At 44.6% G+C, this 14,641-nt stretch overlaps 1 protein-coding gene across 2 annotated transcripts; it reads left to right on the top strand.

Moving 5' to 3' along the window:
- The first annotated feature begins 1,464 nt into the window (after positions 1-1,464).
- LOC310809138 (uncharacterized protein) lies at positions 1,465-6,012 on the top strand. 2 transcript variants are annotated; one of them, XM_083676301.1, is made up of 7 exons: positions 1,465-1,581; positions 2,951-3,227; positions 3,653-3,860; positions 4,004-4,177; positions 4,266-4,439; positions 4,708-4,745; positions 4,986-6,012. In XM_083676301.1, the coding sequence occupies exons 2-7, from the start codon at positions 2,960-2,962 to the stop codon at positions 5,600-5,602; spliced, it is 1,479 nt and encodes a 492-aa protein (XP_083532427.1). In that variant the 5' UTR covers positions 1,465-1,581; positions 2,951-2,959; the 3' UTR covers positions 5,603-6,012. The 2 variants fall into 2 exon arrangements, with proteins under 2 accessions (XP_083532427.1, XP_083532426.1); XM_083676300.1 differs by lacking the exon at positions 1,465-1,581 and adding an exon at positions 1,709-1,797.
- Positions 6,013-14,641: the final 8,629 nt, after the last annotated feature.

Here is a 14,641-nt window from a genome sequence, read left to right as displayed (position 1 = left end):
CCCTGCTGCTTGCTACAATATGATGAATATGAGATTAAAAGTGTTTTTTTTTTGATGACATAATATTTCGAACATTGCCGATTTCACATAGACACATGGTGCTGAAGATAATTAATATGATGTTAAAAAGAGGTGGAGTGTCCCTTTAATATTTTGTAGCTGGGTCTTGTCCATTGTCAACCTGCATTGTTGTCCTGTTTAGTGATCAACAATGAATACCTCTGAGCAGCTGTTGGCCATTCTGGAGGACCTTGTCCACGCAGAGCTGAAGAAGTTCCAGTGGTACCTGAACCAGGACATGCTGGATGGCTTCCCTCCCATCGCCAAGAGCAGGCTGGAGAAAGCTGACAGACAGGACACGCTGGATCAGATGGTGCAGTCCTACAGAGAAGACGGCGCTGTGAAGGTCACACAGGCGATCCTGACGAAGATGAACAACATCCAACTAGCGGACAAGCTGAAGCCAGACTGCGAAGCCCTGTCTGGGACTTCTAAGACCACAAATACCCCTCCTAAAAGTGTAGAAGAAAGTCAACCATCCTGTGGGGACGAATTTTGGGATAATAGATACCGTGATAGTAAAAAATAGTGTGGGTCTGGGGAAAAAAGCCCAAACAGAGTTTAAGATTTTTCAAAAATCAGAACACAATTGACGCTGATCAACTTTTGCTGTTGTTTGATTGTATATTTGTCACATGACACAAAATCACGTTTTCTGTACTTCGGATAGCCACCCCAAATTTTTTTTTTTATAAAGAGTGAATTTAAGAGTGATTAAATGCTGATTTCAATATTTTTTAAATTGTGTGTGTTCAGCTTTGACATACAATAGGCCTATTATTATCCATTCACTTGATAGCAATTAAATAAATCTCATGAGGTGTTGGGAAAGGTATAGTTGAAAAGTACAGTAAGGTTATAATGTGAATGAACGACAATGATTTGTAATATACAGTGTCTTGGTCTTCCCCATCAGATGCCAGTGAGCTCACACTGAACCCAGACACGGTCAACAAACAGATCTCTCTGTCTGAGGACAACAGAAAGGCCACCTTTGGATATTACATGTGTCCGGTTGGCCCAGAGAGATTTGAGAATATTTACCAGGTGCTGTGTAGAGAGGGTCTGACTGGCCGCTGTTACTGGGAGGTGGAGTGGGGAATGAAACAAGCCAGTATCGTAGTGGCATATGAGAGATCACTGATGCCAATATTTTGAAATTGTGAATTCAGCTTTTACAGACCCGAGAATTGCAAGACATTATAGCAACAATAAATGTTTTAAAATAATTAAATGTGTTCTGCAATTTTCTTTGCTGTGGTGCTGTGCTCCTGGTCTTTTATTTCCTTCTATTTGTCGCTATAGTGACTGCTTCCTGTCTGAACGACCAGTTACCCTCCATTTTGAGAGAAAACAACAAGATGGAAAACAGACACAACCCCCCCCCCCCCCCATGTTCCCCAAACACCCCCATAGTTTTTTTGTTAGCGGTGGCTGAAGTTAGCTGAAGTTAGAAGGGACTATTTAAACAAACCTGAACCATGGATGACAGTTTCTCCTGGCCCATAGACTACTTTCAGGGTAAGGAACCATCTAACTATAAGGTGTAAAACAGTGAACTGTCCCGTTGAGAGATTAAGAAACGCCATTTCCTGTTTTGGCTTCCTCTTCATCTGGGGAGGAGTCCAGTAGTACTGCTAAAAGTGAAAGGAAAAGTTAGGAGAGAAAGACTGTTTTGCTACTCTGCAGTGATCAGAAGAAAATAAACGCTGATTTAAATAGAAGAGAGAGAGTAAAGTAAGTACAGAGATCAAGAGAGAGAGAGAAAACAAGAAAGAAAGAGTGAAAGAAAGAAAAAGAGTGTGTGTTTGTGTGTGCGTGTTAGTGTGTCTGTGTGTGCATACGTGTGTGTGAGAGACACTCTTAGGCTTTTACATGCAGCCCACAGCCACACCTGTCTTCTATGATTACCCTGTGGGTGGTATACCCTAACGCTAACCCTAACCCCTAACCCCTAAACCTAACCCTAACCCCCGGTGAAGAATGTGGGGATAATGGTGGCTGTATTACAGCTACTAGGAAACGCAACACTTTGTTAATTATTGTCTTTGCTATTCATTACACTGCTGCTGTTATCTCTGACAAGCACGTATACACAGCACAGCACTCCTTAAAACACACACACACACACACACACACACACACACACACAGTCTAAATGGCTACAGGGCTAAGGTGAACCTTGTGACAATGTGAATAAAAGCCCAAGTAGCATGGAGGTACAGTAGGAAACTCATAGAAGTGGAGGCTGGTGGAGGCAGACATCAGAGGATGGGCTCATTGTAATGCATGGAATGGAATGAGGAAGAGTCATTCCTCATTCCATATCATTCTCCATTCCATTCCATGCATTACGATGAGCCTGTCCTCCGATTTCTACCTCCACCAGCCTCCCCTGACTCATAGCCACACTGTAAAAACATTTCAATGACTCTGAATAACACTTACCATGATATTATAACACTTAACATGATGTGAGAACATTAACATGAATTCATTAAAGGGACACTTCACCACGTGTTAACCTCATATTCATTATCTCCAGCACCATACCAGTGCTTATGTGAAAACGACTATTCCTGTCTGTCAAACAGACATTGTAACCACATTGCACTGCATCTGTTGCACAGCTGGTTTCCAAGCAGGAGGTTGTGAGTTCAATCCCTGCTTTGGGCAAGCTACTTACCCTGCCGCTTGCTACAATATAATGAATATGAGATTAAAAGTTTTTAGTTTATTTTGATGACATCATATTTAGAAAATTGCCTTTTTCACATAGACACATGGTGCTGAAGATAATTAATATGATGTTAAAAAGAGGTGGAGTGTCCCTTTAATATTTTGTAGCTGGGTCTTGTCCATTGTCAACCTGCTTTGTTGTCCTGTTTAGTGATCAACAATGAATACCTCTGGTCAGCTGTTGGCCATTCTGGAGGATCTTGTCAGCGCAGAGATGAAGACGTTCCACTGGTACCTGAACCAGGACGTGCTGGATGGCTTCCCTGCCATCGCCAAGTGCAGGCTGGAGAACGCTGACAGAGAGGACACGCTGGATCAGATGTTGCAGTCCTACAGAGAAGACGGCGCTAAGAAAGTCACACGGGCGATCCTGACGAAGATGAACAACATGAAACAAGCGGACAAGCTGAAGCCAGACTGCGAAGCAGGTATACCGGAATCTATTATCCGCTTGTATCTCCAGTCGTATATGCAAACAGTTAATCAAGTTCGTTGGCTAGTATTTGACGTTTGTCTCAGGTAAAGTTTTGTTGCTGTTCGACTGTATATTTTTCACAACACCCATTTTCTGTCTGTCTGGACAAGTCATCTATAAAAATAAATATTAATGCAAGAGTGGTAGATCACTGATGCCAATATTTTAAAATGATGTATTCAGCTTTTACAGACCCAAGAATTGCAAGACATTATAGCAACAATAAAATAATGAAATAGTCTGCAATTTTCTTTGCTATATCAGAATCCATTATGTGCATGTCCCTCTAATCTTTTGCAAACAAAGTTCATCATGTTCGTTTGTCTAGTATTTGATTATCTGTCGATTATTCTTATGATTCCGTTTGTTCTCTTTTAGACCTTTCTCTCGTGGAAGGGATGCGGAGCTACCTGAACTCAGGGAGCTTTTCCACCAAATACCTGTCTGCTGAACAGTGGCCAGCCCTGGTCTCTGTGTTACTGACATCAAAAGAGAGGCTGGAGGTGTTTGACCTGCAGGATTACTGCGGATCAGAGGAGGGTCTTCTCAAGCTACTGGCAGTGGTCAAAGCCTCCAGAAAAGTTCTGTAAGAACATGGATATTTGAATTTGACTCATTATTCAGATAACCAAGCGTCAGGTTATTATTAGCATTGCTAGTTGTTAGCAACCATATGCTCCACAGTTTTGTGTGCAGTCCTGATCAATGTGTTTTTTCTCTTTTTTCAAGACTTAATGGATGTAACCTCACAGAGAGATGCTGTGAAGATCTAGCCTTAATTCTCAGATCAAGCACCTCTAAGCTAAGAGAGCTGGAACTGAGTGACAATGACCTGCAGGATTCTGGGGTTACAGTGCTCTCTGGTGGATTGGGGAACCCTCTCTGTAAACTGGAGACACTGAGGTAAAACCTCGTCTAATACCGAGGCCATTCTCTTTTCTCGCCACAAGAGGGCAGCAGTGTGTTTCTGAAATCATGATTATCTCTGCAGGCTGTCCAGCTGTGGAGTCAAACAAGGAGGCTGTGATTCTCTGGTCTCGGCTCTGAGGTCAAATCCTGCACACCTGAAAAGTCTGGATCTGAGCTACAATCACCCAGGAGACTCAGTTATAAGGCAGCTCTCTGCTGGACTGGAGGATCCACGCTGGAAACTGGAGACACTCAAGTAAGTAGATGACTTGTGTCAATGTGTAACATCAGCCATGATTCAGATAAGCAATAATAAGACAATATGTGCCAACTGCTTCACTCCAGGTAGGCCTATTACATTTGTTGTTATTTTCACTGTTAAATTAATATACACTATATTTCACAATAATTGTGTATTTTATTTAACTATACTATTCGTGTTACCGTAAATAACAGTACAGTTACTGACTTAGTAGTGTAACATTGATTATAGTATGCTAACTCCTTATTTGTTTTTTGTGCAGTGTCAACCGTTGTGGAGAATACTGGTTGCTGAGGAAATGTGAGTATTGAGTAAAAGTTGGGCTGCAAAGAGTATAAGCCTGAAAATACCTTTATACCCAACATCAGATTCACCCACAGACCAGAACAGTGTTTTAGATTGATTTATCCATTCACTTGATAGCAATTAAATAAATCTCATGAGGTGTTGGGAAAGGTATAGTTGAAAAGTACAGTAAGGTTATAATGTGAATGAACGACAATGATTTGTAATATACAGTGTCTTGGTCTTCCCCATCAGATGCCAGTGAGCTCACACTGAACCCAGACACGGTCAACAAACAGATCTCTCTGTCTGAGGACAACAGAAAGGCCACCTTTGGATATGGCGATTATCCGGTTGGCCCAGAGAGATTTGAGAATATTTACCAGGTCCTGTGTAGAGAGGGTCTGACTGGCCGCTGTTACTGGGAGGTGGAGTGGGGAATGAAAGAAGCTAGTATCGCAGTGGCATATGGAGGAATCAAGAGGAAAGGCAGGGATAATGAGTCCAACTTTGGATACAATGAGAAGTCTTGGCTTCTGCTGTGTCGAAATAATTTCTCTGACAATAATGTGAGTTACTTTGCCTGGCACAATAACGTGAGAACAACCTTACCAGTCCTCTCCTCCGGCTCCAACAGAGTAGGAGTGTATCTGGACTGGCCGGCCGGCACTCTGTCCTTCTACAGCGTCTCCTCTGAGACACTGACCCATCTGCACACATTCCACACTACATTCACTGAGCCCCTCTACCCAGGATTTAATATATCATGGTTTGTAGGGTCCAAAAAGTGGGGGAACGATTTTGTGTCCCTGTGTCAGGTAACAAGGCCTCCTGTGTGCGGGTGTGTTCAAGAAAGTCAGGCATCTGTGTAATGTGAATTAATCTGGGGCTGTTTTCAGAGTCCAGAATCTGACATTACTCTTGGGCAAATTCTTTCAATGAGGATTTTCCATTGAACATGGTCTGTAGTCTAGGACTAGGCTTAACCTAGGTCTGGGAAATTATTCTGAAGAATTTAAGCGTTAAAGAAATGATGTGTGAACTACAGTCATGTAAATTGATTTGCATTGTTTGGCAAAAGCCCTACATGTATATGGATATCGAAATACATTTGTCTCTGATAAACCTTTGTTCCTTTGTTTTGGACAAGTCTGTCTGGACAAGTCACCTAGAAAAATAAAGATTCATATAAGAGAGAGAGAGAGAGATCACTGATGCCAATATTTTGAAATTGTGAATTCAGCTTTTACAGACCCGAGAATTGCAAGACATTATAGCAACAATAAACGTTTTAAAATAATTAAATGTGTTCTGCAATTTTCTTTGCTGTGGTGCTGTGCTCCTGGTCTTTTATTTCCTTCTATTTGTCGCTATAGTGACTGCTTCCTGTCTGAACGACCAGTTACCCTCTATTTTGAGAGAAAACAACAAGATGGAAAACAGACACAGACAGGGTTATTTTACTATTTTATATAGTAAAATAACCCCTTTCGTACTTAAGTTTGAATATTCTGTATTTCAATAGAGCTTCTATAATGTGTTCTTATGTGACCATGTTGCCTACATTTATATTCTACAATCTAAACTGATTTCCCACAGTCCAGCCATAGTGCAGATGAAAGGTAAGGCTCTTCAGCAAGCAGATGTGGATGATAGTGTGTTCAAATTATGTACAGCTTTCTCCTAAACAGTTCACAGTGATTAATTAAACACCAATGACGTTTTAGCCTGGGCCAGGATAAAACTGTAATCCATGGTTCAGTTGTTTAAATAGCTAAAATGATCACCTCAAATAATCTCTCTGACTTGGTTGGAAGTGACATTGAGGTGATTTGGTCACACATTTTTTTGTTCCCCAAACACCCCCATAGTTTTTTTGTTAGCGGTGGCTGGAGTCATTCCTCATTCCATATCATTCTCCATTCCATTCCATGCATTACGATGAGCCTGTCCTCCGATTTCTACCTCCACCAGCCTCCCCTGACTCATAGCCACACTGTAAAAACATTTCAATGACTCTGAATAACACTTACTATGATGTTATAACACTTACCATGATGTTATAACACTTACCATGATGTTATAACACTTACAATGATATTATAACACTTAACATGATGTGAGAACATTAACATGAATTCATTAAAGGGACACTTCACCATGTGTTCACCTCATATTCATTATCTCCAGCACCGTACCAGTGCTTATGTGAAAACGACTATGTTCTACATTATGTAGTCAAACAGACATTGTAACCACATTCCACTGCATCTGTTGCATAGCTGGTTTCCAAGCAGTAGGTTGTGAGTTCGATCCCTGCTTTGGGCAAGCTACTCTACCCTGCTGCTTGCTACAATATGATGAATATGAGATTAAAAGTGTTTTTTTGATGACATAATATTTCGAACATTGCCTTTTTCACGTAGACACATGGTGCTGAAGATAATGAATATGATGTTAAAAAGAGGTGGAGTGTCCCTTTAATATTTTGTAGCTGGGTCTTGTCCATTGTCAACCTGCATTGTTGTCCTGTTTAGTGATCAACAATGAATACCTCTGATCAGCTGTTGGCCATTCTGGAGGATCTTGTCCGCGCAGAGCTGAAGAAGTTCCAGTGGTACCTGAACCAGGGCGTGCTGGATGGCTTCCCTCCCATCGCCAAGTACAGGCTGGAGAAAGCTGACAGACAGGACACGCTGGATCAGATGGTGCAGTCCTACAGAGAAGACGGCGCTAAGAAAGTCACACGGGCGATCCTGACGAAGATGAACAACATCCAACTAGCGGATATGCTGAAGCCAGACTGCGAAGCCCTGTCTGGGACTTCTAAGACCACAGATAGTCCTCCTAAAAGTGTGGAAGAAATTTGGTATAACAGATATCTTAATAGTAAAAAATAGTATGGGTCTGGGAAAAAAGCCCTCATAAGAGTTTAAGATTTTCGAAAATCTGAACACAATCGACTCTGATCAACTTTTGCTGTTGTTTGACGCATGACACTAAATCTCGTTTTCTGTACTGTTTTCAATATTTTGTGTGTATAAATTGTGTAAATAAATTGTGTATTCAGCTTTGACATACAATAGGCCTATTACAAATAAACATGTCAAATCTATGAAATGTTGTCTGCAATTTTCTCTGCTGGCGTCCTGTGCTTCGGATCTTTTATTGTTTACTAAAAGTATAATACATCCCACATTAAAATGCAATACTTGGTAAACGAATTCTGTATTAAATACTTCGTTAATTCAATTATTGGCCTACACCAATGTGTCGTCTACAAAGCTCCCTCACTGATTGGCCAGACTGAATACGCACACCAGCGGGTTTCTTGTTGTCTCTATGGCGACACCAAAACAAAGGTATAAAGTTCTGGATTTGGAACTTCGGAATATAGAATGTTGAAGGTCTCTCTTCTTTCACAGTTAATCGTCTTTATATCCGTTCATCAATTGGCATTTATTAATTGATCAGTATTTCTCCCGGGAAATGGCTTTGCGGGAGGGACAGAGGCGAGACCTCGGACAGACGAGCACCGGAATCGGGCACATGTATGCGCAACCCCTGCCTTTTTATTTGGAGATCCGCAAGGTTTGTTGTACTGCTGTTGAATTTGTAATTAAGAACTAATTAATTCAATCAGATTGGATCGCTCTTGGATTCATTTATTTTAGCAAATAATACAACTAAGATTGTTGTAGTTTATCACAATTTAGTTAGTGATGGTGTCACACACACACACACACACACACACACACACACACACACACACACACACACACACACACACACACACACACACACACACACACACACACACACACAGTTCAGAGTGAGAGTATTCAAATAACCAAAAATCTCTCTAAGGTAGGACTTGTTAAAAACTAAACACACTCTCTCTCTCTATCTCTCTCTCCTGTTCCAGGGTGCACCCCTCCCTCCTCTCCTCCAGCACTGCCCCCTGGTGTCTACCACAAGTCACTACCTTGTCACCTCACGCTCGGAGCATGACAGGAAACTTCCCAGGGGCCCACTGGCCAACACACTGCACTCACGGGCCCCGCCCCACTGGGACACACACTTCCTCAATGAGCTGGCCCAACGGGTGAGGGGGGGAGAGAGAGAGAGAGAGAGAGAGAGAGAGAGAGAGAGAGAGAGAGAGAGAGAGAGAGAGAGAGAGAGAGAGAGAGAGAGGGAGGGAGGGAGGGGAGGGAGAGAGGGGAGGGAGAAAGAGAGAGAGAGGGAGAGAGAGCAAGAGCGAGAGAGAGAGTCTGTCTGGTGTATGTGTGTGTATGTGTTGCATTTCACATATTTTTTGGTTGGGATAAATGTGTGGTTACAGACGACAACTAAAATGTTGTCCTTGATGGTAAATATGAATCTAGGGGTGATCATGGGGTGACAATGAGAGATGTCCTAATTGTCCCCCGCCCCTCTTCCCCACCACCCCTCCCCTCAGCTAAGGGACAGTGGTTCGGTCCGTATGGTCTCTGTTCCAATCAGTGAGCAGCAAGACCACTACAGAGGCCAGGCTGCTCCACAGGGCCCCCTGCTGGACGACTACAGCACACTACTGGTGAGAGGAGGGGGGAGGGGGGAGGGGGGAGGGGGGAGGGGGGAGGGGAGAGGGGTGGGGAGAGGGGTGGGGAGAGGGGGGAGGGGAGAGGGGTGGGGTGGGGTGAGGGGTGGGTTGGGGAGACAGGGGAGGTGAGGAGAGGAGAGGAGAGAGGGATGAGAGGAGAGTGACAGGAGTCACCTGTCCTTTTAGCTGTATACCAGGGGAGGCTGGTGGAGGTAGAAATCGGAGGACGGGCTCATTGTAATGCATGGAACAGAATTCCTCGGAATACCATTCCTCTAGCCTCCAGCCTCCCCTGGTGAATACATACTACTAAACCCTTCCATCTGAAGGGAGTGATAGTATACATTAATATGAGTGGGATACCAGAGTATTAAACCTGTCAGCTGATGCATCAGTGTGTGTTCTTTTTCATCAGGCACTTCATGGACAGCTTGATCAGGCCCCGGCCACGAGAGAACAGTGTGTCAGCACGGCTCATGCAGACTACAGGTGCTTCAGCAGGTGTGTGTGTGTGTTGTGTGTGTGTGTGTGTGTGTCTGTGTGTGTGTGTGTGTGTGTGTGTTTGTGTGTGTGTGTGTATCTGTGTCTGTGTCTGTCTGTCTGTCTGTCTGTGTGTGTGTGTGTGTGTGTGTGTGTGTGTGTGTTGTGTGTGTGTGTCTGTGTGTGCATGTTTACACTGTCTCTCTCTTTCTCTCTGTCTCCCTCTCTCACGTTCTCTCTCTCTCTCTCTCCCTCTCTTCCTCTCCTCAGGTCAGAGTTAGCTCCTCCCTCTGGTTTGGAAGCCCTGCCCTGCTACCACAGCCTGTTGAACTCCGCCCACAGCCGTCTGCCGCCCCACAAGGCTCCTCCCACCATGGCCTGCGCCCCCCGGCTGCCCCGCCCCCCTGTGCCCCTCCCCCACGGAGGGAGAAGGAGCCTGTACAGGGACAGCTTCACCATGCCCGCCCCCCACCCAGCCCCCTCGGGACCCCTCCCTGCCCCCTCTGGACCCCTCTCTGACCTGGGGAACGTTGGGGCTGGGGCTGGGGCTGGGGCTGGGGCTGGAACAAGGGGAACCAAGAGAGGGCTTATTAGGGACGTCCTGGAGGTCCCCAAAATGTATGGCACAGAGAACCAGAGCTACGGAGGGAATAGGATTGTGCTGGTCTGAGACAAAAGGGGGAGAGAGGGGGAGGGAGGGAGGGAGGGGTGGGAAAGAGTGACGAGAGGCTTTGTTTTGATTTTGAGCTACGGAAAATAATGTGTGTGTGTGTGTGTGTGTGTGTGTGTGTGTGTGTGTGTGTGTGTGTGTGTGTGTGTGTGTGAGAGAGAGAGAGAGAGAGAGGGAGAGAGAGTGTGTGCACCAAATGGCATCTAATTATTTCTACAATGACAATGACCCTTCTGGATGAAGCATATTCATCAAAGCACCAATAAAATGAAGCAGTATTTGAAGAGGACTGCACTGGAGTTATTGATTAATTGATTATTGATCTGTGTGAGTGATTTATATATCAGGAGGGGCACAGAGGATGGGGTCAGGGTTTCTTTTCTAAAAGATAATCATAAATGATCATGTACACATTGAGAAGCTAACAGATATATTTCACAGTAGTATGTATACACCAGGCTGGAGGAGGTAGAAATCAGAGGAGAGGAGAGGAGAGGAGAGGAGAGGAGAGGAGAGGAGAGGAGAGGAGAGGAGAGGAGAGGAGAGAGGGATGAGAGGAGAGTGACAGGAGTCACCTGTCCTTTTAGCTGTGTACCAGGGGAGGCTGGTGGAGGTTGAAATCGGAGGACGGGCTCATTGTAATGCATGGAACGGAATTCCTCGGAATACCATTCCTCATTCAGCAGCCTCCAGTCCCCAGCCTCCCCTGGTGAATACATACTACTAAACCCTTCCATCTGAAGGGAGTGATAGTATACATTAATATGAGTGGGATACCAGAGTATTAAACCTGTCAGCTGATGCATCAGTGTGTGTTCTTTTTCATCAGCTTGATCAGGCCCCGGCCACGAGAGAACAGTGTGTCAGCACGGTTCATGCAGACTACAGGTGCTTCAGCAGGTGTGTGTGTGTGTGTGTGTGTGTGTGTGTGTGTGTGTGTGTGTGTGTATGTGTCTGTTTGTCTGTCTAAAGCTTTTGATAAAGCGTATTCATCAAAGCACCAATAAAATGAACCAGTATTTCAAGAGGACGCTAGTGGAGTTATTGATTTATTGATTATTGATCTGTGTGAGTGATTTATATATGTGGAGGGTCACAGAGGAGACAGGCTTGGGTCAGGGTTTATTTTCTAAAAGATAATCATAAATGATCATTCACACATTGAGAAGATGCAACAGCTGACAAATATATTTTACAGTAGTACATATACACCAGGCTGAAGGAGGTAGAAATCGGAGGACGGGCTCATTGTAATGTATGGATGGAATGAGGAATGGTATCGGAATGGTATCAAACACGTGTTTGATACCATTCCTTATTCCATTCCATGCATTATAATGAGCCCATCCTCCGATTTCTACCTCCTCCAGCCTGGTGTCTTTCCAGGGTCAAAAAGTCAGTCTTCAGATTTAAATGCAATTGAACATGCATTTCATTTCCTGATCATAAGATCTTAGGCAAAAAAACTTCAAAAACAAACACCAACTGAAGATGACTGCAGTACAGGCCTGGCAGAGCATCACCAGAGAATATACCCAGTGTCTGGTGGGGTCAATGGGTCACAGTCTTAATGCAGTTATCGCATGCAAAGGATTGTCGACCAAGTACTAAACATGAGTACTTTCTTTGGACATTATATGATTTTTTCCAATACTTTTGGAAATAGCCCTGAAATGGGGGGAGTATGTCTAATAACAGCTGTACTTTCTAAATGGTGAACCCAATCTGAAAAAAGAAAACACTGAATTAAAGCTGAGAATCTCTACTTTAACCTCATAGTAAATCCAAACAGTAAAGTAAATCCAATACTTCCTCTTTCCAGCACTTATGGTGGGCACTGTAGATGCTGTTGTAGTATTGTGCCTATCAGGAGAGTAGCAAAGACTGAGAGAGGGAGGAGGAGAGAGAGGGAGAGAGAGAGACAAGAGAGGGAGAGAGAGAGACAAGAGAGGGAGAGGGAGAGAGAGAGGGAGAGAGAGAGGGAGAGGGAGAGAATGCTGAGTAGGGTAGAGTTTATTTTGGCATCATCTCACGAATTACCCTTGGAATCCACTGGAGTCCCTACGTCCTCTCTGCCTTCCTCTTTTCCGCCCACCTGCTCCCACGCTCTCTCACCCCCCCCCCCTCTCTCTCTCCCTCCGGAAGCATGCCAGACAGACGGAGAGAGAGATAGAGAGGTAGGACGTGAGAGAGCGAGACAGTACAATGACCTGGGGAGAGCGAGGGTGGGAGGGAGGGAGAGGGGGGGGAGGGAGGGAGAGGGAGAGAGAGAAGGGATTTACAAGGTTTATATTACAGAGTCATCTTTTAACAGTGGTATGATGACACACACACACACACACACACACACACACACACACACACACACACACACACACACTGGCAATACTCTTACACCAACACCAATGAATTTCAATCTTTTGATTGGCACATGTCAACACAACTCAAACTCCACGATCACCCCTGAGCAGTATGCCCTTAGAGGAAGTACATGAAGTTGAAGAACGTTGTGCACGTGAGAGAACGTACGTGTCCTTCAGTAGCCTGTAGCCCGTGTGAGACGTTGCAAAAACGTTTCAACAACTGAACGCACCCTATGCAAGTGACTCATTGGGTTTCCCGCCTCGACAGTTTTCAGCGGGGCGGGGCGGAGAGTATAGCGGGAACACACTGAGCTAAATATGAATGAGTAAAGGAACGGATGAGTGAATGAATTCTCACGAGAAAGCTGATTATGACAAACCGATTGATGCAGAATTAAGTCTTCAATTATGCCCCACTTACCGGGCGCTTGCCGTGGGTTGCCGTATCAAATGTGTGGAATATATGATGGTTACCGAATGATGACGTCCTAGGTGGCTAAATATGTCACTGGGAGGAGTGGGGTGGGGTCGGGAGGCGGGGGGGGGGAAGCTACCGGGGACCGCAACGCAGTCTCATCCCTTCAAAGAGCAAAGGGGAGGGAAGGAGAGAGAGACACACCGATACTTGGCCGATGGGGTTAATCTACTCGATAGGTTGATTTAGACATCCAAATGAACCACAGCTAACGTTAAGAGATTCAAACGGGGGATTAAAGCGTAGCGCCAACAGTTGATCAGAAACAATTCCGTGTTTGTGTTGTGAATTTGGTCGGCGTGTGTGTTTGCATAGAAGCTAAATGTGTGACAGTTGACGTTTACTGCCGTTGGACTACCGGCGAAGGAGGAGGAGAAGGACGAGGGGATGCTGCGAGAGGGATATTTAGTCTGAAACGTACGTGTGTGCAGCCGTTCCGCCCGGTTGATTTTGACGCTGTTGGTAGGGTAATTTTGAAATAGATTTTTTTTTTGGAAATAGATATTACATTATCGGCCCACAGTAGCCTAAAGCGTGCATATAAATTCAACAGCTTAGTAGAACATCAGCGATAAAGACGCATTTGACCGCTGGCACGACTTTGGATAAGTTATAGGTGCAAAAGCGTGGGAAAAAGAGTAGCTTATCTGACAGAAAAAATAATGTTCGTTACGGTATGACTACATGCGACTGTAGCCATTCGAGAATCAGGAGATTTTAGTCGAATCTGGGATCAATAACGCCGGGAATCTGAGGAATAATTAACAGTTGTAGCTTCATAATAAGGGAGACTAATTAGGCCAAACCAGGTGACCAAAACGTGAGTGCCGCAGGAAAGAAAAGTGGAGAAAAACGCCCCTCCAGTCTCACGCGAAGGCAGCATTTTCGTATGTGTGTTAATGTGTGTGTGTTTGAATACACACACACGGAGCACACACACGAACCGAGCCCGACCCAAAGCGAGTAAGTACTCCGGTAGGTGTTGTGTAAGTGTCCGTGCGTGGTTTGTGCAGTGGTCTGTTCTGTGTACCGGTGTCGTGAACGTGAGCACAACGTGATTTTATGTCGTGTTCCACCGTTGTTTACTATGGGACAATGTACTACAATGTACTACACTTACACGTTCAAAACAGTCCTCAACCAGTAGACTATCTATTCAAATGTCCTGTGTCTGTCTATCTGTCTATCTCTCTCTCTCTGTGTGTGTGTGTGTGTGTGTGTGTGTGTGTGTGTGTGTGTGTGTGTGTGTGTGTGTCTGTCTGTCTGTCTGTCTGTCTGTCTGTCTGTCTGTCTGTCTGTCTGAGTGTGTGTGTGTGTGTGTGTGTGTGTGTGTGTGTGTGT

This window comes from Argentina silus (genome assembly GCF_951799395.1).
Source record: "Argentina silus genome assembly, chromosome: 9".
Lineage (NCBI taxonomy): Eukaryota > Metazoa > Chordata > Actinopteri > Argentiniformes > Argentinidae > Argentina > Argentina silus.
The sequence above is the reverse complement of the archived record's forward strand: the minus strand, read 5'-3'. Positions and strand labels throughout refer to the sequence as shown.